General features: G+C 47.4%; 1 protein-coding gene across 2 annotated transcripts in view; it reads left to right on the top strand.

Moving 5' to 3' along the window:
* Positions 1–26,786, top strand: part of FAIM2 (Fas apoptotic inhibitory molecule 2) — a 64,243-nt gene that overhangs the window by 23,923 nt on the left and 13,534 nt on the right. For both annotated transcript variants that reach the window (XR_011319406.1, XM_069758812.1), the window contains exons 3-6: positions 13,970–14,073; positions 14,270–14,334; positions 19,594–19,647; positions 20,119–20,169. Coding sequence is in view for 1 of the 2 variants with exons in the window: in XM_069758812.1 (XP_069614913.1) it covers positions 13,970–14,073; positions 14,270–14,334; positions 19,594–19,647; positions 20,119–20,169 (274 nt within the window). In the remaining variant the exon portion in view is untranslated. The remainder of the gene's footprint in view (positions 1–13,969; positions 14,074–14,269; positions 14,335–19,593; positions 19,648–20,118; positions 20,170–26,786) is intronic.

Raw genomic sequence — 26,786 nt, 5'->3', positions numbered from 1 at the left:
CTACATTGAAAAAGTAAAACGGCACTCCTTCTCTTCCAAGCTCTGCGGTGCGCCCAAACAGTGGTTTACCCCCACATATTGGGTATCTACGTAGTCAGGAGAAATCGCACAACAACTTATATGGTCTAATTTCTCCTGTTACCCTTGAGAAAATAAGAATTTGTGGGCGAAAAGATCATTTTTGTGTAAACAAAAGCGATTTTTTATTTTCACGGCTTTACGTTATAAACTGCTATGAAGCTCTTGGGGGTTCAAAGTGCTCACCACACATCTAGATAAGTTCCTTAAGGGGTCTAGTTTCCAAAATGGTGTCACTTGTGGGGAGTTTCCACTGTTTAGGCACATCAGGGGCTCTCTAAACGTGACATGGCGTCCGATCTCAATTCCAGCCAATTCTGCATTGAAAAAGTCAAACGGCGCTCCTTCACTTCCAAGTTCTGCGGTGCGCCCAAAAAGTGGTTTACCCCCACATATGGGGTATTGGCATATTCAGGAGAAATTGCATAACAAAATTTATGGTTATATTTCTGTTTTTACACATGTGAAAATAAAAAAAATGGTTCTGAATTAAGATGTTTGCAAAAAAAAGTTAAATGTTCATTTTTTCCTTCCACATTGTTTCAGTTCCTGTGAAGCACGTAAAGGGTTAATAAACTTCTTGAATATGGTTTTGAGAACCTTGAGGGGTGCAGTTTTTAGAATGGTGTCACACTTCGTTATTTTCTATCATATAGACCCCTCAAAATGACTTCAAATGTGATGTGGTCCCTAAAAAAAAATGGTGTTGTAAAAATGAGAAATTGCTGGTCAACTTTTAACCCTTATAACTCCCTAACAAAAAAAAAATTTGTTTCCAAAATTGTGCTGATGTAAAGTAGACATGTGGGAAATGTTATTTATTAACTATTTTTCGTGACATATCTCTCTGATTTAAGGGCATAAAAATACAAAGTTTGAAAATTGCAAAATTTTAAACATTTTCGCCATATTTCCTTTTTTTCATAAATAATCGCAAGTAATATTGAAGAAATGTTACCACTAACATAAAGTACAATATGTCATGAAAAAAACATTCTCAGAATCAGCGGGATCTGTTGAAGCGTTCCAGAGTTATAACCTCATAAAGTGACAGTGGTCAGAATTGTAAAAATTGGCTCGGTCATTAAGTACCAAATTGGCTCTGTCACTAAGGGGTTAAAGAGAATCTGTCACCATGAAATTCAGTTTAATCTGCAGGCATCATGTTATAGAGCTGGGGAAGCCGAGGAGATTTATATGTAGTTTTGTGAGAAAAGATTCAGTATAACCTGTGTTTATGTCATTTAAACATCTTCTCTCTCTGGGATTTTGGGTCCTGTGGGCGGTCCTATCAGTGACTGACAGCTATCTCTGAATTCACTGTTCTACTATATAATTGTCTAAGGGTCACTTCCGTCTGTCTGTCTTTCTGTCTGTCTGTTACGGATATTCATTGGTCGCGGCCTCTGTCTGTCATGGAAATCCAAGTCGCTGATTGGTCGCGGCAAAACAGCTCGACCAATCAGCGACGGGCACAGTCTGGAAGAAAATGGCCGCTCCTTCCTCCCCGCAGTCAGTGCCCGGCGCCCGCATACTTCCCTCTGGTCAGCGCTCACACAGGGTTAATGGCAGCGTTGACCGCGGTGTAACGCACTCGGTTAACGCTGCTATTAACCCTGTGTGACCAACTTTTTACTATTCATGCGGCCTATGCAGCATGAATAGTAAAAAGATCTAATGTTAAAAATAATTTAAAAAATTAAAAACAGTTATATACTCACCCTCCTGTTGCCCCCCGGATCAGGAACCGGCCTTTCCCGCTTCTCGCGACACTGCGGTGACCGCTCCATGCATTGCGGTCTCGCGAGACCGCTACTTCATCATCTCGTGAGACCGCAATGCACTCTTCAGACCGGAGCGCGCGAGAAGCGTCGGTAACCACTTCGATCCGGGGGCCAACGGAGGGTGAGTATATAACTATTTTTTATTTTAATTCTATTTTTTAACAGGGATATGGTGCCCACATTGCTATAGACTGCGTGGGCTGTGCAATATATTACGTTGGCTGGGCAATATACTACGTTGCCTGTGCAATATACAACGTGGGCTGCGCAATATACAACGTGGGCTGCGCAATATACTACGTGGGCTGCGCAGTATACTACGTGGGCTGGGCAATATACTAAGTGGGCTGGGAAATATACAACGTGGGCTGCGCAATATACAACGTGGGCTGCGCAATATACTACGTGGGCTGCGCAATATACTGTGGGCTGCGCAATATACTACGTGGGCTGCGCAATACACAACGTGGGCTGGGCAATATACTACGTGGGCTGCGCAATATACTACATGGGCTGCGCAATATACACCTTGGGCTGCGCAATATACACCTTGGGCTGCGCAATATACACCTTGGGCTGCGCAATATACTACGTGGGCTGCGCAATATACAACGTGGGCTGCGCAATATACAACGTGGGCTGCGCAATATACAACGTGGGCTTTGCAATATACTACGTGGGCTTTGCAATATACTACGTGGGCTTTGCAATGTGCTACGTGGGCTTTGCAATGTCCTACGTGGGCTTTGCAATGTACTACGTGGGCTGCGCAATGTACTACGTGGGCTGCGCAATGTACTACGTGGGCTGCGCAATGTACTACGTGGGCTGCGCAATGTACTACGTGGGCTACGCAATGTACTACGTGGGCTGCGCAATGTACTACGTGGGCTGCGCAATATACTACGTGGGCAGGGCAATATACAACGTGGGCTGCGCAATATACAACATGGGCTGTGCAATATACAACGTGGGCTGCGCAATATACTACGTGGGCTGCGCAATATACTACGTGGGCTGCGCAATATACTACGTGGGCTGCGCAATGCACTACGTGGGCTGGGCAATATACTACGTGGGCTGCGCAATATACTACGTGGGCTGCGCAATATACTACGTGGGCTGCGCAATATACACCTTGGGCTGCGCAATATACAACGTGGGCTGCGCAATATACTACGTGGGCTGCGCAATATACAACGTGGGCAGCGCAATATACTTCGTGGGCTGCACAATATACTACATGGGCTTTGCAATATACTAAGTGGGCTTTGCAATATACTACGTGGGCTGCGCAATATACTACGTGGGCTGCGCATTATACTACGTGGGCTGCGCATTATACTATGTGGGCTGGGCAATGTACTACGAGGGCTGCGCAATGTACTAGGTGGGCTGCGCAATGTACTAGGTGGGCTGCGCAATGTACTACGTGGGCTGCGCAATGTACTATGTGGGCTGCGCAATGTACTGCATGGGCTGCGCAATGTACTACGTGGGCTGCGCAATGTACTGCGTGGACTGTGCAATATACTACGTGGGCTGTGCTGTACACTACGCATACATATTCTAGAATACCCGATACGTTAGAATCGGGCTACCATCTAGTATACAAATAAAGCTGGCAGTCACTGCTAGGACCGCCCACTGGACCCAAAATCCCAAGAACAGCAGAGGATATATCTCTTTAACCTTTGTCTCATCTGATGCCCAAAATCATTCTGTGCTGATAGAGTCCGTTTAACTTGTAGAGAATGTGAACTTCAAGGCCATGATTTTACTCTGGGTTGAGTGAATTGACAGAGATATTTTAAACTCTTCTTGATTGGTGATTTTTCATGTATGTTTTTTCATACGATTCTTCCAAAAACCATAACTTGTTTTATAACCTTACTAAAAAAATAGGACATAAATTTCAAGAAGGGTGAGGTCGTAAAAAAAAAAATCAATTCCATCGTATTTACAGCATTACAGCATTTGTTGTGTGATAAAAAAAAACCAACAACATAGCAATATGATTCTTCAGGCCAGTTTGATCACTGCAGTAACAAACCTGTATTTTTTTTTATAGTTTTTCAGCTGAAAAAATCTAAAAAAAAAATTCTATGTTGTCATTTCTTAAAGATCTTTAATTTTTGATTTTTCCATCTATTGTGTGAGTCTTTGTTTTTTTGAGTGCTGAGTTCCCATTTTTATTTATTCCATTTTGAGATAAATATGAAGTTTTGATTGCTTTTTATCGCATTTTTTGTGGAACTCTGGCCACCAAAAAACAGTAATGCAATTTATTTCTCTTTACAGTCCTTACTATACGGGTCAATTAATTTTAGGTCAGACTTTTGTAGATTGAGCAATATCGAGTTAATTAATCTTTTTTATTTTATTACTTCTTCAGTTTTCAAACATCTTTTGATCGCTTGCTCTACGAGTAATTGCAGTATACAGTAAAAAAAAGGGCTTCTGAGCCCTCTGCACACTCTCGCATCCAAACTGGGACTTTCAATACGGCACGTGTCTTAAAGGGGCAAAATAAATGTACAGAAAACATCCGAATATTACCACTTGAGAAAGCTGATGACGAAACGCATGTTTGGATCTGAGGGGGAAGCCATTTACACTTTGGGTTCAGATCCTAATTGTCATGATATAGGACATGGTTCATGTCCTGCTCTCTCAGGGTTAATACTGCTGCCCTCTCTTTGGATCTGGGAGTGGTATTTATACACACTCCAGACTAGGATTCCCTGTCAGCTATACTTTCATTTAGTCTGTGTGTCTGACCCCTTGAGTGTGTGCTTGGTGTTACGGCTGTGACCGCCTAGTGAGAACGGAATGTGGACCCACTGGACCACATAGAGTTACCTGGACCTACCCAGACTAGGGAAGGGCAGAGAGCAGGGTCTGTGGCAGCTGAGCATGTGAACAAGATGGTGATATGCAGAACTAAATTACACCGCACAACTTCAGGTATGAAGAAACAAAGTTTACTCAAATGAAAACACTTCATAACAAAACAATGTCAGGATCCCGATTCCACACATCAGAGTAGGGTACACGCCTCAGGATAACAGACAAAGGCAGGAGGACATCACGGGCTGATGAAGTCCAGGGTTATCTTGCACGGGCATGCTAGGACGGCCTCTCTCTCAGGCCTCAGGCGCAGCACAGGCTCAGCAGGAGAACATCAGACACCGACCTCAGAGGGACTTCAGACGATGGCAAGGGTCATCACGGGTTGATGCAGTCCAGGGTCATCTGGCACGGGCTTACTAGGATGACCTCTCTCTCAGGCCTCAGGCGCAGCACAGGCTCAGCAGGAGAACATCAGACACCGACCTTGGACAGACGTCAGACGATGGCAGGGGTCATCATGGGTTGATGCAGTCCAGGGTCATCTGGCACGGGCTTACTAGAATGGCCTCTCTCAGACCTCAGGCATAGCACTGGCTCAGCAGGAGAACATCAGACACTGACCCAGGACAGACATCATCACAGGGTGGACCCCAGGGAACCGGTGGAACATCGGGTCACAGGCAGGACATAAGACACAGGCAGGACATCGGACACAGGCAGGACATCGGACACAGGCAGGACATCTGGGACACTGGGGTGACAGCCCAGGTCATCGGCTGGGACACTGGCGTCACAGCCCAGGGCATCAGGTAATTGGACACAGGAAGAACATCAGGACATCTGGGACACTGGCGTGGCAGCCCAGGTCATCGGCTGGGACACTGGCGTGGCAGCCCAGGGCATCAGGTAATTGGACACAGGAAGAACATCAGGACATCTGGGACGCTGGCGTGGCAGCCCAGGTCATCGGCTGGGACACTGGCGTGGCAGCCCAGGGCATCAGGTCATCGGACACAGGACATCAGACACAGGCTGGATATCAGGAATACCGGATAGACATCTGGGACACTGGCGTGGCAGCCCAGGTCATCAGCTGGGACACGGAAGGCACAGGACCAGGTAGCGGTGGACATTAGGTTCCTAGCTACGGCCGTCAGGCTCCGGGCATCGGACCTAGGAAGGAACTCAAGCATGATGGTGCAAGCACCGCCGGACTGGAACTGGGCCAGACGGGGTTAGCACCGCATGGAAGGCTGAGCACAGCATAGTAGGAGCTCAGCAAGAACTCCGGACTCCATCTTTAAAAGATGAGCCCTGAAAGTTCAGTCACTGGGTGCGGGGTGTCAGACACAAAAGGACTTCAGGAACATAGCACAACGGACACAGTTCAGACAGGAACAGGTACTGGATATGCAACCTCCAGGAAAGGCGGGTCTGGGTACTCTGCCCACCAGAACAGGTGGGTAAACAAGACACAAACGGATCTGGATATACAGCCTCCAGGAAAGGCGGATCTGGGTACTCTGTCCCCAGAACAGGCGGCAGTAGCGTAGGAAGGGAGGTGCAGGGGGGGGGGGGGTTTCCCCCGGGCGGCACAATGCGGGGGGTGGATCACCGGGCCGCGGCCGGCGCTGGCTGAAGAAAAAGAGCGCGATCTGCGCTATACAACAGATTATCGCTGGCGGCGACCATCTTCCGGAGGCCGCGCGTGCTCAGATGGTAGTGCTCAGCTTCCCGGGGCTTCAGGAAAATGGCCGCGGGATGCTGCGCGGGCGCAGATGGAGATCGCCACGGCCATTTTCCTGAAGCCGAGTTCGCATCTCGGCTTCAGGAAAATTGCCGCCGCGCTCTCCATCTGCGCACGCCCGGCATCCCGCGGCCATTTTCCTGAAGCCCCGGGAAGCCGAGCACTACCATCTGCGCACGCGCGGCCTCCAGAAGATGGCCGCCGCCAGCGATAATCCGTTGTATAGCGCAGATTGCGCTCTTTTTCTTCAGCTGCGCAGTGGATTCGGCTCTTGGGCATGTGGAGCGCCCCCAGACACAGGGCCACGAGTTCTCAGTACCGGGCCTCTCTGGTTCGGTTCTGAGGCTGTCACGGTGACTAGACCCGGTCCACGACCCTGCTAAGGGGCGTCCAATAAAGGTGGTACAGTCTATCAGGGGTTCGTGACGCCACCTGTGGTGTTCGGTCAGGGTGACCAACGCTGCTGTGGGGTCCGCTGGGGTGATGGAATGGCAGCTAGATGGTATACCTTCCCACAGGTGAAGTATGTCCCCAGGGCTTCCCAGTAAGGTGGGTGGTGATGGTGTGAGGTGCAGTCAATAACGAGGACACAAGGGTGCAGTCTCTTTACTGAAGACTTCAGGATCCTCAATCCAGAGCACGCTTAACAGGGCTATCTGAGACCGGCCGGTCCGATGGGCACATCCAGAGTTCCCTTTGCAGGTGGAAATCAGTGCCTACCACTAGCGCCTGTGTGTTGTAGTGCTACCCTGCTGAGCATTCGGAATAGTCCTCACAACTTCTGTTCTCGTTCGTTCGTTCTTTCTAATTCTCTCTCGCTTGTTCCAGATGTTACTAGTTTCTCGTCCCCCAGTATGTTATGGCTAGGACGCACCCGTATGACGGGAAGGCTCGGAGCTCTTCCGGGACCCTAGAGACGCCCCTCTCCACGCGTTGCCCCCTATGTCTTCGTAGGAAATTTAAGGTAGACGGCCAACCTATAATTAACTGTCCTGCGGAGTTCGAAGTAAGGCCTAGAGTCAGTTACTTCCGTGGTGTTCCGGCCACCGGATACGCGCCTCAGTAGGATGTTGCCTCGGTCTCATGGCACGACTCCTACTGGTTCTCCTTTGTGCTTGATCTCGTTTCTCACTGTTCCACAATATCCTTCCCTTCGTGTCACTTTCTTAGGATACCGCCGTGGGGGGTGCAGGCGCGGTTCCGTAACGTTCTGCTCTGTTCGCTAGGCACCTGCCAGGTTCCCACGCCTGACAGGGACCCCCCTGTGTCTTCTCCCTGCAACACCCCCTGCCACGGGATGTTGCCTGAATCCAACCCAGTCAGCTTCTGACTAACTTCCTATCCAACCCCTAGTTTTACCAGTGTGAGGAGTGGCCCAATAAATAAAGCCTTTTGCTCCCACTAGTGGCCGGAGTGTGAAGTGTAATGTGTGCTGGTGATACCTGGTCAGTAGAATTCCTTCAGTGCCATCAGACGTACCATCACTCCCCTTAGTGGCAGAGTGTCATACTGCAACGACCAGATCTCTGGGGCGCTGCACTCCCCCCAGGTTAAATCCAGTACTCCTGGATTGGGAAGAAGAACAACAATACATTTCAGCAAAAGACATACAAAATTTTTGAAATGCTTAAAACAAGTAAATAGAACAATGCTTCCCTTTATGGGAGGTGAGGACACTTGAACGTTATAAACAAAAACAGGATTAAATATTTTTAAATAACATTATGACTATAAATAACTATTTTCACCCAACCGGGTATTCTACTCAGTGCAAATTCTGAACAATAAGTTAACTTTTCCTTTAAGGGCGTATAAGCTGAACCCACTAAAGGCCTACTACAAAATACTATAAAATAACTCAACTTGTCTTTCCTTTCTAGCTTCACCAATGCAGGACCGCCTAGCTCCTGGGCCGGGCCTACTGTCATTGTCTCTCTTTCAGCAACCAACTGTCGTTCTACAGTTCTCAGGAGGACTCTCTCTCTAACCCCTACGGGTTCACTTTCAATCTTTCCTGTCCTCAATCTCTATCAACATTATCAAACTATTCTAAATTTCAACATTATCAACATTTCAACCTTTCCTAAGGCAACATGTAAACATTTCCTTTTAAGAGGGAGCCGAGTCTCTATGAGGTAGTGCAGATTCTCTCTGTCTGCAAGTCCAGTGAAAGCAAGACCTTCTGCGTCATGTCCAGAAGCATTATCTTCGCAAAGTCTTCTTTCTTTTGTAAAACCAGTAGGGAGTACCTTTAAAAAGGTGCAAACAATATACAAAACAGTTTTGGAATCATTCACTGTTCATGATCCAGCAGTCTTTGAAACAATGATAACTTGTGCAAAAATAGAAAAAGAAATGTAAAACAATAGGGATCCCGGGTAAACAAAGGGACCCCTTTAAGAAATAACCCTGGACGGGTTTAAAGCAGCAAAGACAGGAAACAGTTAACTATTTACATTTGTCGGGGTTTCGAGGTTTAGTGCTGTAATAGGTGACACGACATCAGCCGGTGGTGACCACGTCCCAGCCGGGGAAGGTCTGGCTCTGTGCCGCCGTCCAGCACCGTCTTCATCGGATCAGCAGCGGTCTGGGCGCGAGCGGTGATGCCGGTGGCAGACTCCGCAAGCAGGACACCACACACCGGGATGGTAGTGCTGGGTCCTATGGGATCAGGGGTCAGTGGAGTTCCGCCACCAGTTTCGGTCGTGACCGTAGATGGCGCGACCACGAGCGTGCAGCGTTTGACTCTCTTGGCATACCACCCTCGCTCACTCCAGTGGCGGGTGTAGGTCACATGGTCCCCTCTGTACAAGTTTCGGAGTGGAGGTACACTGTGGGACTGGGGTTCCACATTACAGCTGGTCACAAAGACTTCAGTCAGCAGCCCTGGTTCTAATATGAAGCCGCAACCCCTTCCCCGGTGGAAGGCCAGCACAATCCCCTGTTTCACCAAACTCTCAGGGCAGCAATTGACGAGGGGCACCCGTTCCTCTGGTCGGACAGTCTGTTCCTTTCGTTCCCGGTCTTCCCATTGTGAAATCAATACACCAAAAAACCAACCTTCACACCAAGGCCATAAGATAAAAAATATATATAATCTTTATTAAGTACAATGCATATTAAAATCAGATAAAATCAAGCTTCGTCTATACTGATCCCAGGTGAACCTGATGACGTAGGAGCCCTCCTGTCGGGACCCGGCTGGTTGGAACCGGGGAGCGTCCCATTCAAAGACCACCCCCCTGGAACTCACGTCTATCGGTTTACCCAGAGGTGTCGGCAGCGGGGGCAGTATCCCCTTCATGGCGTAAAGGGCCGCCACCACAATCTCAGTAGCGGGAGACCAGTCATCAATGGGCTGGGGAGCGGTCACCGGAGCTGGAGCGGTCGGTGGGGCAGGGTCGCTTTTGGTACCTGCGTCTGATGTGGTTCCACCGATGTCGGTCGGCTCCGCTGACGAGGACGCTGGAGTCCGCTGCAGCCCTGACCACGGCTCCCCCTGGGCGATCTTCCAGCACAGCTCCGACTTTCATTTCCTCGCCGTCGCCGACCCCCCGTCTGGAGTCGGGTGGTCCGATGCCTCCTCCGGCAATTCCAGGGGATCCGGGTTCCCCTGTGACGGCAAGCCCTGGTTCACCTCCGCTGGGCCGCGGTGATACCGGGTCACTTCGTCGTCTTTCAGTACCCGCTGGTCGTCAGCTCTGCTCCTTGGTCTGCAGCGGCGGCACACACACGAGGCTCTGCCATTTTCTGGGGTTTGAGCTCCTCCATTCCTGAGCTTGTCATCCAGCAGCCGTAGTCGGAGGGGGCGTTCGCTACTTTTCGCGCCGCTTTCGCGATCTCATCCCATGTCACGCCCTCCTTCTTCTCCTGCGCTCCTGGTGGCACAGCAATGGCGGCGGTTTTGACGGGAATCATGCGACAAGCAGCAATACACAGTCCTTGCAATAAATCACAGTTCAAACACGTTTCAATCACAATTCCAAGGCACACATGATCTGCTTCTCAGGCTTAAGTACGATCCTGTTCGTGAGTTGGAGCGCCCCCAGACACAGGGCCACGAGTTCTCAGTACCGGGCCTCTCTGGTTCAGTTCTGAGGCTGTCACGGTGGCTAGACCCGGTCCGCGACCCTGCTAAGGGGCGTCCAATAAAGGTGGTACAGTCTATCAGGGGTTCGTGACGCCACCTGTGGTGTTCGGTCAGGGTGACCGACGCTGCTGGGGGGTCCGCTGGGGTGATGGAATGGCAGCTAGATGGTATACCTTCCCACAGGTGAAGTATGTCCCCAGGGCTTCCCAGTAAGGTGGGTGGTGATGGTGTGAGGTGCAGTCAATAACGAGGACACAAGGGTGCAGTCTCTTTACCTCTTTACTGAAGACTTCAGGATCCTCAATCCAGAGCTCGCTTAACAGGGCTATCTGAGACCGGCCGGTCCGATGGGCACATCCAGAGTTCCCTTTGCAGGTGGAAATCAGTGCCTACCACTAGCGCCTGTGTGTTGTAGTACTACCCTCCTTAGCATTCGGAATAGTCCTCACAACTTCTGTTCTCGTTCGTTCTTTCTAATTCTCTCTCGCTTGTTCCAGATGTTACTAGTTTCTCGTCCCCCACTATGTTATGGCTAGGACACACCCGTATGACGGGAAGGCTCGGAGCTCTTCCGGGACCCTAGAGACGCCCCTCTCCACGCGTTGCCCCCTATGTCTTCGTAGGAAATTTAAGGTAGACAGCCAACCTATAATTAACTGTCCTGCGGAGTTCGAAGTAAGGCCTAGAGTCAGTTACTTCCGCGGTGTTCCGGCCACAGGCTACACGCCTCAGTAGGATGTTGCCTCGGTCTCACGGCACGACTCCTACTGGTTCTCCTTTGTGCTTGATCTCGTTTCTCACTGTTCCACAATATCCTTCCCTTCGTGTCACTTCCTTAGGATACCGCCGCAGGGTGTGCAGGCGCGGTTCCGTAACGTTCTGCTCTGTTCGCTAGGCACCTGCCAGGTTCCCACGCCTGACAGGGACCCCCCTGTGTCTTCTCACTGCAACACCCCCTGCCACGGGATGTTGCCTGAATCCGACCCAGTCAGCTTCTGACTAACTTCCTATCCAACCCCTAGATTTACCAGTGTGAGGAGTGGCCCAATAAATAAAGCCTTTTGCTCCCCCTAGTGGCCGGAGTGTGAAGTGTAATGTGTGCTGGTGATACCTGGTCAGTAGAATTCCTTCAGTGCCATCCGACGTACCATCACTCCCCTTAGTGGCAGAGTGTCATACTGGAACGACCAGATCTCTGGGGCACTGCACATGCGCAAACCACTACGCCACCAACGGAAAGATGAGCAAGATTTGGGGGAGAAACAGCGATGTCAGCACGCCCATATGACCAGACCAGCGTGAGTGACAGCCCAAAACGGCGACTTTACAAAGGTATTTCGTCAGCATAGGTGGGGAATAAAGGCACAAAAAATACACTAATGTAAAGCACAACTCTGCCCCTATTTAACGCTATTTTTATCACATCTTGAAAAAATGGGGTGACAGGTTCCCTTTAACGATATTGACGTGCGGGCCCGCGCCCGCACGTCAATAGTTAACAGCCGCAAGCCAATCTGAGGCTGGCAGCTGACGTCAGTCCCAGCGTGCATGTCGCCGGCGTTGCCAGTTAAACAGCGTGCATGTCGCCAGTTAAACAATAAAGAGTTTTGTTTCTGTGCATGTTGTCCTGACTATTTTTGGTAACCTTTGTGTGTATTGAGCCGGGGTGGGGGGAGGGGAAGCGCCAAACTCGGTAACAGCCCCGGGCGGCAAAAGCTCTAGCTACGCTTCTGACAGGCGGGTAAACAAGACACAAACGGATTTGGATATACTGCCTCCAGGAAAGGCGGATCTGGGTACTCTGCCCCCAGAACAGGCGAGAGACAGGTATCAGCTCTTTCAGAACATACTGCAGACAGAACGGGAGCTGGATACCTCACAAGGCAAGACACAGAAACACAATGCAATGCTCTGGCAGCGCCCAATAGGAAAGAGGGAGTTTATATAGGAGCTGCTCCTCAGCAATAGGCTGAGGAAGCAACACAGGTGCACACTCAAACCCTAATAAAAGCAGGGTAGGTGTGGCCGCGCGCACCCTAAGCACAAACAGACACCATTACAGCACAGTCAGCACAAGAACTGTGGCCTAGGGCACCTGTTAGCGACTGCTAGACTGGACACACGTGGAAAGTCATGCACAGCTGCAGAGGACCTCGGAAGCCGTGGCTAGCTTCCACCGCGATAGCCAGGGACCGCACATGCGAGTGGCCATGCAGTAGAGCAAAGACATCACAGCACATGTACAGCTACGCAGCGGTAGGCAGAGAACTGAGCAGTGTCCATACAGGTAGCAAACTACAGTATCCCTGCAAGTTAGGGGGAGAGGAGCAAGGGTTAAAGCAGAGACATGCAAAAGTAACGCCGAAGAATAAGGTATTAACCCAGCGGCGTTACACTTGGTAAAAAACATTTGCTTGTTTTGCTCTCTGTGCTTTACTCTGCTTGTTGTTCTGTTGGCTTCACCCCTTGGTTACCTCATTATCTCTTGGTTTTGACCTTGGCACGTTTAACTACTCTCCAGTGTGTATTGTGTCCTCTGCACCCCGGTGCCTGGCGCCGTCCTCAACCACCTCCTTCCCTGTCACGTGGTTCAGGTCCTGTTTGCTATCCGGTGAGTTTCCCGCCGCTCTGCTCTCAGCTCCCTTGCTGCGGTGCGCAGTTCTCCCAGCAGCAGTAATACCCGGGAGTCGTGACAATAATGACTTAGTCTGGTTGGTAATTTTGCCCTGATTCATCAAGGAGTTTTTCTAAAATCTTTGAGGTTGTCCATAAATGTTATGGCTATTGATGTCAGCTATGCCAAAGTGGACACAGCTGGGTGTGATGGGACATGACAAGGTACGTCCAACAAATTCATCATCACCAACACCACAAGAGTGGCATATAAATTGAGTCAGAAATGTATGCCAGCTTCTGGCTGGAGAAACGTTTCTGGCGGAGGTGCAAAGTAGTTGTAAGATGCACCAAATACATTCAGGGGTCCACACCTCTTAACAAATTTGTTGCATCTTACTCTTCATTAAGGCTGGTGTACAGAATGTTGGATCATTGCCTAGATCTGTAGTGGGTTCTATAGATTTGATGGTTCCTCTACTCTCTGATGTATACTCATTTTGATATTTTATTTTCTTTTCATTGTTTTTGTCCTTTTTATGTGCAATATTCATGTGTTACTGGACCTTCTTGGTATGTGTTATACTTCTATTTTTATATGATTTTAGGTCTTAGTGTATTGCAGTAAGTGACTAAAATGATATTGGTGTCTATTTTCTGCTCATGGTGTATACGGCAGGATTTCTGACAGACAATAGAAGAAGGAATTTGATGTATTTCTGTAACACTGCGGCCTGGCAGATGTAGGCACTTAGATGCTTGGTCTGTGCGACATTGGGTAGTAAACTGGCTCTTCTCATACAGGCAGTAGCCCAGTCTACGGCAGCGGAGCTTATCCAGGAGACACCGAAATGCTGACCTCGATGAGCTGGGATGACGACAGAGTGCGGCGGTCATTTATTAGGAAGGTAAGTGTGACCTCAGAGATGTACACTGTAAAGAAAAGTGATGTTGAGACGAAAATATATTTGGGAGGGGGAGGAAGACTAAGCTGTGTGCGGCCTCAACACAGGGGCCATTGTTTTCGTGAAGAGAATGTGACAATGGTGATATCATGAGCTTGTTCCACTCTGTGAAATAAACTATTGTTTTCCTATCTTTCAGGTGTATTCAATCCTGTCCTTACAGCTGTTGGTGACTGTGGCAATTGTGGCTCTTTTTACCTTCTGGTGAGATAGTTTAAGATCACTGATCTTAACCATAAGGCTGAATTCACATATACAGTATTTGGTCAGTAATTTATATCAGTATTTGTAAGCCAAAACCTGGAGTGGAACAATCAGCGGAAAAGTATAATAGAAGCGCGTCACCACTACTGATGAGCCAGTGTACTCGTTGCTCGGGTTTTTCCGCACATGCTTGGGTGGTCTCTGAGTATTTGTAACTGCTCGGAGATTTAGTTTTTGTTGACACAGCCGCATGACTTACGGCTGCTAGCCAGCCTGAGTACATGTGGGGGTTGCCTGGTTGCTAGGGAATCAGAGGACATGATTGGGGTTGGTTTTTACCGTCCCCAGTGTTGCGATCACTGTTATTCATGGAATAACGGCAACCGCAAAAAAAGTCTGATTTCCTATTTATTTCTCTCTCCTCTGATGTAAACTAGCACATCAGAGGAGACATAAATGGGGTCCCCCACTACCTGCGGTGTCCTCCAGTCCCTCTGGCCCTCGGCGTCTTCTTCCGGGAAGAAAATGGCAGGAGCATGCCGCCAGCACCCGGCAGCAATATGAGATTTTTCCTATTGGTTCATTTTGATCACTGTGATAGACCCTATCACAGTGATCAAAATAAAAAAAATAGTAAACTTACCTTAGTTAGGTAAAAATAATAAAATAAAATGTATTTCCATTTTTCCATTAGGGTTAGAGTTAGAGTTGGGGCTATGGTTAGGGTTAGGGTTTCGGCTAGGGTTAGGGTTGGGGCTAGGGTTAGGGTTGGGGCTAGGGTTAGAGCTTGGGTTAGGGTTGGGCTAGGGATGGGCTAGGGTTAGGGTTGGGTGCTAGGGTTAGGGTTGGGGCTAGGGTTAGGGTTGGGGCTAGTGTTATGTTTGCTAATGACAGGTGTTATGAAGGCAATCCAGAAACACAGTGTGCTTAGCGATCAGAGCGCACACAGTGATCTGACAAATACCCAAAAATACAAGAACGAGCTCTGAGACGTGGAAACTCTGTAGACTGCACACCTGATCCTATCCTAAACACAACTAAAAGCGGCTGTGGATTGCGCCTAACAACTACCTAGGCAACTCGGCACAGCCTAAGAAGCTAGCTAGCCTGAAGATAGAAAAATAGGCCTGACTTGCCCCAGAGAAATTCCCCAAAGGAAAAGGCAGCCCCCCACATATAATGACTGTGAGTAAGATGCAAAGACAAAACGTAGGGATGAAATAGATTCAGCAAAGTGGGGCCCGATATTCTTGGACAGAGCGAGGACAGTAAAGCGAACTTTGCAGTCTACAAAAAACCCTAAAGCAAAACCACGCAAAGGGGGCAAAAAAAAACCACCGTGCCGAACTAACGGCACGGCGGTACACCCTTTGCGTCTCAGAGCTTCCAGCAAAACAAAAGACAAGCTGGACAGAAAAAAAGCAACAAAAAGCAAAAAGCACTTAGCTATACAGAGCAGCAGGTCACAGGAACAATCAGGAGAAGCTCAGATCCAACACTGAAACATTGACAAGGAGCAAGGATAGCAGCATCAGGCGGAGTTAAGTAATGAAGCAGTTAACGAGCTCACCAGAACACCTGAGGGAGGAAGCTCAGAAGCTTCAGTACCACTTGTGACCACAGGAGTGAATTCAGCCACAGAATTCACAACAGGCTAGGGTTATAGCTTGGGTTAGGGTTGGGCTAGGGATGGGCTAGGGTTAGGGTTGGGTGCTAGGGTTAGGGTTAGGGTTGGTGTTAGGGTTGGGGCTATGGTTAGGGTTGGGGCTAGGGTTGGGGCTAGGGTTGTGTTGGGTTAGGGTTGGGATTAGGGTTGGGGTTAGGGTTAAGGTTGTGTTAGGGTTGGAGTTAGAATTGGGGGGTTTCCACTGTTTAGGTACATCAGGGGGTCTCCAAATGTGACATGGCGCCTGCCATTGATTCCAGCCAATTTTGCGTTCAAAAAGTCAAACAATGCTCCCTCCCTTCTGAGCCCTGCCATGTGCCCAAACAATGGCTCACCCCAACATACGGGGTGTCGGCGTACTCAGGAGAAATTGCACAACAAATTTTGTGGTCCATTTTCTCCGGACACCCTGTGAAAATAAAAATGTTTGGTTCCAAAGTAAATGTTTAGTGAAAAAAGTAAAATGTTAATTTTTTTCTTCAACATTGCTTTAGTTCTCGGGAAGCAACTGCAGGGTTAATAAACTCCATGAATGTGGTTTTATGCACCTTGAGGGGTGCAATTTTTAGCATGGTGTCACTTTTTGGTATTTTCTATTATATTGACCCTCCAAACTCACTTCAAATGGTGAGGTGGTCCCTAAAAATGGTTTTGTAAATCTTGTTGTAAAAATGAGAAATGGCTGGTCAAATTTTAACCCTTATAACACCCTAACAAAAAAAATTATGTTTCCAAAATTGTGCTGATGTAAAGTATACATGTGGGAAATGTTATTTATTAACTATTTTGTGGGCACAAAAATTAAAAGTTAGAAAATTGCAAAATATTCAGTTTTTTTGCCAAATTTCCATTTTGGTCATTAAGTACCGTATTTTTCGGACTAAAAGACGCACTTTTTCCCCCCCAAAAAAGGGGGGAAAATGGGGGGTGCGTCTAATAGTCGCAATGCAGGCTTACCTAGGTGGCAGAGGTGCGGTGGCAGAGGTGCGGTTGCGGGGGTGTGGCGGCAGAGGAGGCGCAGTAAGCGGGGTCCCTTTCCCCGGTATGGTGATGCAGCAGGCCCGGTATGCAGCAGAGCCGGGTGAATCCTCTTGTTATCGGTGGTGGCGGCCATTTTCCGGAGGCCGCGCGTGCGCAGATGGAGCGCTCTGCTTCCCGGGGCTTCAGGAAAATGGCCGCCGCGATCTCCATCTGCGCACGCGCGGCCTCCCGCGGCCATTTTCCTGAAGCTCAGGGAGCAGAGCGCTTCATCTGCACACGCGCGGCCTCAGGAAGATGGCCGCGCCCACCGATAACAAGAGGATTCACCCGGCTCTGCTGCATACCGGGCCTGCTGTATCACTATACCGGGGAAAGGGACCCCGCTTACTGCGCCTCCTCTGCCGCCACACCCCCGCCACCGCACCTCTGCCGCCACACCCCCGCCACCGCACCTCTGCCACCGGACCTCTGCCACCGCACCTCTGCCACCTAGGTAAGCCTGCATGGTAAGCCAGGGACCCCTCTCACGCCATACCTCTCACTGCACCTCCTGATCCCAGCATCTCCTGATCCCAGCACCTCCTGATCCCAGCACCTCCTGATCCCAGCACCTTCTCATCCCAGCACCTTCTCATCCCAGCACCTCCTGATCCCAGCACCTCCTGATCCCAGCACCTCCTCATCCCAGCACCTCCTGATCCCAGCACCTCCTCATCCCAGCACCTCCTCATCCCAGCATCACCCCACCTCTGCCGACACCTTGCCTCCTGTGACCCTGCTCTGCCACCGCCATCCCTCAGGTAAGATACTGTAAATTCGGACAATAAGACGGACCCCCATCTTATAAAAAATCTTTTTTTCAGCAATTTTCACCCCAAATTTGGGGTGCGTCTTATGGTCCGGTGCGTCTTATAGTCCGAAAAATACGGTAAGTACCAAATTAGCTCTGTCACTAAGAGGTTAAGTTAAAAGTTAGCAACATAATAAGGGGAAGGCCACGTTCACACGTTCAGTATTTGGTCAGTTTTTTACCTCAGCATCTGTAAGCCAAAACCAGCAGTGGGTGATAAATACAGAAGTGGTGACGTGTTTCTATTAGGCCATGTTCACACGATCCTTTTTTTCATGCGGAATTGCCGCGATTTTCCCGCTGCGGGTCCGCAGCTGTTTTCCATGCAGGGTACATTACATTGTACCCTATGGAAAACAGGAACTGCTGTGCCCACAATGCGGAAAAAAAAAAAAAAAGCCGCGCTGAATAGCTGCGGGAAAAAAGAAGTACCATGTCACTTCTTTTTTCGGAGCCGCAGCGGTTCTGCACCCATTGACCTCCATTGTGAGGTCAAACCCGCAGTAAAACCCGCAGATGAAAAAAATATCTGCGGGTTTTACTGCGGTTTGTGGTGCAGAACCGCTGCAGCAGGAAGTGCGGGGAAGCGGGCGGAAGTGCGTGGGTGGAGTGTGGCTGCCCCCCCGTGCTCCGATCCCGCCCCCCCCCCCCCGTGCTCCAATCCCACTGCCCCGTGCTCCGATGCCCCCCCCCCAGTGCTCCGATGCCCCCCCCGTGCCCTAATCTCCCCCCCCTTATACTTACCCGGCGTCCCGGTGTCCGTCCGGCCTTCTTCTCCCTGGGCGCCGCCATCTTGCAAAATGGCGGGCGCATGCGCAGTGCGCCCGCCGAATCTGCCGGCAGGCAGATTCGTTCCAAAGTGCATTTTGATCACTGAGATATAACCTATCTCAGTGTTCAAAATAAAAAAATAGTAAATGACACCCCCCCCTTTGTCACCCCCATAGGTAGGGACAATAAAAAAATTAAGAATTTTTTTTTTTTTTTCCACTAAGGTTAGAATAGGGTTAGGGTTAGGGGTAGTGTTAGGGGTAGGGTTAGGGGTAGGGTTAGTGGTAGGGTTAGGGTATTTTCAGCCATTTTAACCCTAAAAAACTTCCTAGAAAACACACAGACTCTGCATAGAAAACTGCATAAAAAAAAGGATCAAAAAAAGGATCAAAAAAAGGATCAAAAAACGCATCAAAAAAGGACCAAAAAAAGGACCTGCGTTTTCTGCCAAGAGCTGCAGTTTTTTAAAAAACAGTCCTGAAAAAAAAAGGATGGAAATCAGGAACGTGTGAACATACCCTTATACTTTTCCTCTAATTGTTCCACTCCTGGTTTTGGCTTACAAATACTGAGGTAAAATACCGACCAAATACTGAAGGTGTGACCGTGGCCTAATAAAGACAAACTGAGCTAAAATAAACATGTGATATGGGTGAAAAACGCTTTTCGTACAATTGTCCAAACACATTAATTTTTTGTATAAAAAATCAGCCGTGTGAATAAGGCCTAAAATTCAGTACAAGTTTAAGATTGTACAGAGCCACAATATTGCAGTGTGCATGAGCTCTGAAACTAATGCACATAGAAACGTGAGAAATCACAAGAAGGGAAGAGAGGAAGCACTGTAATTGGTGAGACACAATGTTTCTGTGTCTTGGTTTCTCATTTTCTAGCTTTATTGAGGACTATGACATATAACATAGACAATCCAAGGTATCAAGTACACATCAATATGTATTGTAATATATAATTGTATCCGCTTGTCTTTTAGTGACCCGGTGAAGGAATATGTTCAAGAAAACCCTGGCTGGTACTGGGCTTCCTAGTGAGTAGAAGACCTCAGTTTTAATGCCACAGATTGTCGTGAATTGAGTTTTGCTCTTCTGCCCTGAAGACTGAATATCTCTCCCAAATGCATTTTACGGTCACATAAAATATAAGTGACTGGAAATAATGTACTGGTGTTTGATAAAGATCTTTAACGCCACGTTCTACAATAAACTTTTTCGAACTGGATATTTTGTAGGAAATAACCATGTAGGAAATACGCCCTTTTGGTTATTGGCAGCTGGACTGTTTTCATTTGCCTTTTTGGGTCCCATATTTGTAAGGATCCTCTTGTACTATGGAGGCCTAAAATGATGCTGCCCACTTTTTAAGTTACGTGATTTGGCCAAAATGGTGCCAAATATGGTGGCAAGCTGTAAAGGATTATTGTCAATCAATAATTAAAAAATGGATGTCTGTCCATAAACGTATTCTAAATATTGAGAAACTCTTGTTTTTTTATCTGCAGTGCTGTGTTCTTCACAACATATCTGGTTCTTGCCTGCTGCACTGCACCAAGGTAGGATTCATTTTCTGGCATCAGAGAACTTTAAATTAGGTTAAATAAAAGCATATCACACTGGAGATACATACGCATACAAAATAGTACCGCCATATAGAGGTGACCAGTAGCAGGAGTGTATAGACACTTTCCAAATACATATGGTTGCTAGTTCAAGCTGACACAGAGCCATATATAAAGAATCCTTACAATCAAAAAAGTGTCACAGTTCAGGCGAGATATGTTATAATATAGAGGGGGTATAGAAAATATTTAGTACCATATTCATGGCTACATGCCTAATCTCAATCCCCTTAAAGTTTACAACGTTAGATGGATAACGCCAGTAGTAGGGCCAATATACACAGCTATCTCAAGCGAACATCTATATATATATTTGCCTCACATAACCCTCAATGCCAGCCCAAAAAAAGTAAATAAGGGTTAATACATAACCTGTATATGCTGCACCTTCCCCGACACACGTTTCGCGTTCCGCTTCTTCTAAGGGGGTCTTAGAGGAAGCGGAACGCGAAACGCTGTCTATCAGAAGAGCCGCTGAGCTCCGTGATTGACTGCAGAGGTGATGTGCGCCATTCACATGACATTACCACTATAGCCAAAACACAGAGACAAGAGCAACAGTGATGTGTCGGTGCTAGACCACGACACGGTGAGTACTATCTGATTTTATTATTTTTCTTTATGACCTTTGTATAGGAACTACTTTTCTAAAAGTGTTAAGCCCCTTTAAATAATAATGTGATTAATTTTGGTGCAAAGTAAACAATAAGATCACCTGTTTGCTCTCCTGACATGTCTGCTTTAGTAAATATTTGTAATCCCCATGATATGAGTATATGGGATCAGTCCTTTCTTAGGACTCTGTGTTGTGCTGATTGTGTTATTCCGCCATCAAATTTATCATTAGATAAACAACTGGTTGGTTCCCTTTGTCCAAGGGGGTGTGTCCCTAACCAATGTGATACTGTCAGCACTGATTGAACACTGCCAGAATATGCAGGGACCCCAAGTCGCAACAAGTTGTCAATTTATTCATGAGGTTATAAGGCGACGTTCTTATGATGAGTTTTTGACACTGCATATTTGTTAAAACATGACATATCAAAAGGAGATAACATCTTCAATGGAAAAAAACGCACTCAAAAACACAGTGAAAAAGCGCAAGCAACCTAATTTATCTAATAAGTGCAGAAATGCTGCAGAAAACTTGCAACATCAAAACTGACCAAATAATCGTCTTGTGAACATAGCATAAGGCCATGTTCAAACATTCAGTATTTGGTCTTTATTTCACCTCAGGTGAAAAATACAGAAGTGGTGACATGTTTCTATTATACTTTCCTCTGATTGTTCCACTCCTGGTTTTGGCTTACCAATCCTGAGGTAAAAATACTGACCAAATACTGATAGTGTGAATGTGGCCTAAGAGGAAGAATGGAGTAATGGCACAACGCAGAATTCTAAGAAAAGAAACTTCAGAATTGTTATTCCATGAAGAATGCAAGTATTTACTAAAAGCTGGCAAGTCTGTAGAACTTGCAGGTCTTCATTAATGGGGTATTCTCAAGTTCTAAAATTTAGTTAGACAGCATGAAAATAAGCAAGTTTGCAATTGACTTGCTTTTTTTGGCTTCTTTCATTCTCCTACAATGAGAGGTTTTATAGTATACAGCTTGTTTCCTGTTATGATCTGGTGGCCTAGGAGCAGCATGAGACGGACTCTGGAGAAGGTGGTCCCTGTACTGACCGCAAACCCTGAACCCAGCAGCGCAACTAGAAGTAGCCGTCGGGGGTACCTAACACTCCCTAGACCCCTCGGCACAGCCTAAGATCTAACTACCCCTAAAGACAGAAACAGGAAACCTATCTTGCCTCAGAGAAAATCCCCAAAGGATAGATAGCCCCCCACAAATATTGACTGTGAGAGGAGAGGGAAATAACATACGCAGAAATGAAATCAGATTTTAGCATAGGAGGCCATACTAGCTAAAAAGAAAGAATAGAACAGAGTACTATGCGGTCATAAAACACACTAGAAAATATCCACCGCAGAAAATACGAATCACCACATCTGACTAAAGACACGGGGGGTATATCTGCATCTCCAGAGAAATAGCTAGGCTGCAAAAAATCCTTCACAGACTAAGCTGGACAAGACAAAAACATGAAAATGCACAGAACTATAAGGTCCACAGCAGGTGGACAGCAAAAACAAAGCCAGGACTTATCTTTGTAGAAAAGCACAGCAAACTGGAGAGACCAGCAGGGAAGTGAATCCTTCAAAAACAATGGACAACTGGCTCTGACTAAAGGATCCTGCAAAGCTATATACCCCAGTCAGTTTTGCAATTAGTAGATACACCTGTCCACTCCTGCAGTCCAGGCACAACTGCATTACCCTCTACAACCACCGGAGGGAGCCCAAAAGCTGAATTCACAACAGTACCTCCCCCTTGAGGAGGGGTCACCGAACCCTCACCAGAGCCCCCAGGCCGATCAGGAGGAGCCCGATGAAAGGCACGAACCAAATCAACGGCATGGACATCAGAGGCAGAGACCCAAGAATTATCCTCCTGGCCATAACCCTTCCACTTGACAAGGTACTGAAGCTTCCGCCTCGAAAAACGAGAATCCAAAATCCAAAATCTTCTCAACAACATATTCCAACTCCCCATCGACCAATACAGGGGCCGGAGGATCAACAGAGGGAACAACGGGCTCCACATATTTCCGCAACAAAGATCTATGGAAGACATTATGAATAGCAAAAGAGGCCGGAAGCGCCAGGCGAAAGGACACCGGATTAATAATCTCAGAAATCCTATAAGGACCAATAAATCGAGGCTTAAACTTAGGGGAAGAAACCTTCATAGGAACATGACGGGAAGATAACCAAACCAGATCACCAACCCGAAGCCGGGAACCACCACACCAACGACGATTAGCAAAACGCTGAGCCTCCTCCTGAGACAGCACCAAATTGTCCACCACATAAGCCCAAATCTGCTGCAACCTGTCGACCACAGAATCCACACCAGGAAGGTCAGAAGGCTCAACCTGCCCAGAAGGAAAACGAGGATGAAAACCAAAATTACAAAAAAAAGGCGAAACCAAAGTAGCCGAACTAGCCCGATTATTAAGGGCAAACTCAGCCAATGGCAAAAAAGCCACCCAATCATCCTGATCAGCAGACACAAAGCATCTCAAATAGGTCTCCAAGGTCTGATTAGTTCGCTCCGTCTGGCCATTTGTCTGAGGATGAAATGCAGAAGAAAAAGACAAATCAATGCCCAGCTTGGCACAAAAGGCCCGCCAAAACCTAGAAACAAACTGGGAACCTCTGTCGGACACAATATTCTCCGGAATACCATGCAAACATACCACATGCTGAAAAAACAACGGAACCAAATCAGAAGAAGAATGCAATTTAGGCAAAGGCACCAAATGAACCATCTTAGAAAATCGGTCACAGACAACCCAGATAACCGACATTCTTTGGGAAACAGGAAGATCGGAAATAAAATCCATAGAAATATGCGTCCAAGGTCTCTCAGGGACCGGCAAAGGCCGAAGCAACCCACTAGTGCGGGAACATCAAGGCTTAGCCCGCGCACAAATCCCACAGGACTGCACAAAAGAACGCACATCCCGCGACAAAGAAGGCCACCAAAAGGACCTCCTAACCAAATCTCTGGTACCAAAAATCCCAGGATGGCCAGCCAACACAGAACAATGAACCTCAGAAATCACTTTACTAGTCCATCTATCAGGAACAAACAGTTTCCCCACAGGACAGCGGTCAGGCTTATCAGCCTGAAATTCCTGAAGAACCCGTCGCAAATCAGGGGAGATGGCAGAAAGAATCACCCCTTCCTTCAAAATGCCGACCGGCTTAAGAACCCCAGGGGAATCAGGAAAAAAACTCCTAGAGAGGGCATCCGCCTTAACATTCTTAGTACCAGGAATGTACGAGATCACAAAATCAAAACGGGAGAAAAACAGGGACCATCGAGCCTGTCTAGGATTCAGCCGTTTGGCAGACTCGAGGTAAATCAGATTCTTATGATCGGTCAGGACCACAATACGGTGCTTGGCCCCCTCAAGCAAATGTCGCCACTCCTCAAATGCCCACTTCATAGCCAACAACTCCCGATTGCCGACATCATAATTGCGTTCCGCAGGCGAAAACTTCAGAGAAAAGAAGGCACACGGTTTCATCAAGGAACCATCAGAATTCCTCTGAGACAAAACGGCCCCTGCCCCAATCTCAGACGCGTCAACCTCAATCTGAAATGGAAGAGAAACATCTGGCTGACGCAACACAGGGGCAGAAGTAAATCGGCGTTTAAGCTCCTGAAAGGCAGAAACAGCCGCGGAGGACCAATTTGTCACATCAGCGCCTTTCTTGGTCAAATCGGTTAGAGGTTTAACCACACTGGAGAAGTTGGCAATGAAACGACGATAAAAATTAGCAAAGCCCAAGAATTTCTGAAGGCTCTTCACAGATGTGGGCTGAATCCAATCATGAATGGCCTGAACCTTAACCGGATCCATTTCTATAGATGAGGGAAAAAAAATGAAACCCAAAAAAGAAACCTTCTGCACTCCAAAGAGGCACTTTGACCCCTTCACAAATAAAGCATTATTTCGGAGGATCTGAAATACCATCCTGACCTGTTTCACATGAGACTCCCAATCATTGGAAAAAATCAAAATATCATCCAAATATACAACCATGAATTTATCAAGATAACTCCGAAAGATATCATGCATGAAGGATTGGAACACAGATGGGGCATTAGAGAGTCCGAATGGCATCACAAGATATTCAAAATGGTCTTCGGGCGTATTAAATGCAGTTTTCCATTCGTCACCCTGCTTGATACGAATAAGATTATATGTCCCTCGAAGTTCAATCTTAGTAAACCAGCTAGCTCCCTTAATCCTAGCAAACAAATCAGTAAGCAAAGGCAAGGGGTATTGAAATTTGACCGTGATCTTATTCAAGAGGCGATAATCAATACAGGGTCTCAAGGAGCCATCCTTCTTGGCAACAAAAAAGAACCCCGCTCCCAACGGTGAAGAAGATGGCCGAATATGCCCTTTCTCCAAAGACCCCTTAATATAGCTCCGCATGGCGGTATGTTCAGGCACAGACAGGTTGAAAAGTCGGCCCTTAGGGAACTTACAACCTGGAATCAAGTCAATAGCACAATCACAGTCCCTATGCGGTGGAAGGGAACTGGATTTGGGCTCATCGAATACATCCTGGAAGTCAGGCAAAATCTCAGGAACTTCAGAAGAGGGGGAAGAGGAAATTGACATCAAAGGAACATCATTATGAACCCCCTGACAACCCCAACTAGTCACAGACATGGATTTCCAATCTAACACCGGATTATGTAGCTGCAACCATGGAAAACCCAGCACAATATCATCATGCAAATTATGCAACACCAGAAAACGACAATCTTCCTGATGGGCTGGCGCCATGCGCATGGTCAGCTGTGTCCAAAACTGAGGTTTATTTTTAGCCAACGGTGTAGCATCAATGCCCCTCAAAGGAATAGGGTTCTGCAAAGGCTGCAAGGGAAAACCACAACGTCTGGCAAATTCTAAGTCCATTAAGTTCAGAGCGGCGCCTGAATCCACAAATGCCATGACAGAAAATGATGATAATGAGCAGATCAAGGTCACAGATAACAGAAATTTAGGTTGTATAGTACTGATGGCAACAGAACTAGCGATTCTCTTAGTACGCTTAGGGCAATCAGAAATAACATGAGCAGAATCGCCGCAGTAAAAACACAACCTATTCTGACGCCTGAATGTTTGAAGTTCAGCTCTAGACAAAATTCTATCACACTACATAGGCTCAGGGCTCCGCTCAGAGGACAACGCCACAGTGTGCACAACTCTGCGCTCGCGCAAGCGCCGATCAATCTGAATGGCCAGAGACATAGAATCACTCAGACCAGCAGGCGTGGGGAACCCCACCATAACATCTTTAACGGATTCAGAAAGACCCTTTCTGAAAATTGCCGCCAAGGCATCCTCATTTCATTTAGTCAGTACAGACCATTTTCTAAATTTCTGGCAATACGATTCTGCCGCTTCTTGACCTTGACACAGGGCTAACAAAATTTTCTCAGCCTGATCCACAGAATTAGCCTCATCATACAACAACCCCAATGCCTGAAAGAACGAATCAACATTAAGCAAAGCAGGATTGCCAGTTTCCAGGGAAAATGCCCAATCCTGTGGGTCACCACGCAGCAGGGATATGATGATTTTAACCTGCTGAATAGGATCACCAGAAGTCCGGGGTCTTAATGCAAAAAACAGTTTACAGTTATTTTTGAAACTCAAAAATTTGGATCTGTCACCAAAGAATAAATCAGGAGTGGGAATCTTAGGTTCTAAGGCAGGAGTCTGAACAATAAAATCTGAAATACCCTGTACCCTAGCAGCAAGCTGATCCACCCGAGAAACTAACTCCTGAACATTCATGTTAATACTAGATTCCGTAGCCACCCAGATATAAAGAGGGAGGAAAATACCAAACAGGCTAAGGAAAAAAATGGCTCAAAAGCTTCCCTCCCTTCTTCTGA

Source organism: Ranitomeya imitator, chromosome 3 (genome assembly GCF_032444005.1).
Source record: "Ranitomeya imitator isolate aRanImi1 chromosome 3, aRanImi1.pri, whole genome shotgun sequence".
NCBI lineage: Eukaryota > Metazoa > Chordata > Amphibia > Anura > Dendrobatidae > Ranitomeya > Ranitomeya imitator.
Note: the sequence above shows the minus strand (reverse complement) of the source record. Positions and strands in the feature narration are given on the sequence as shown.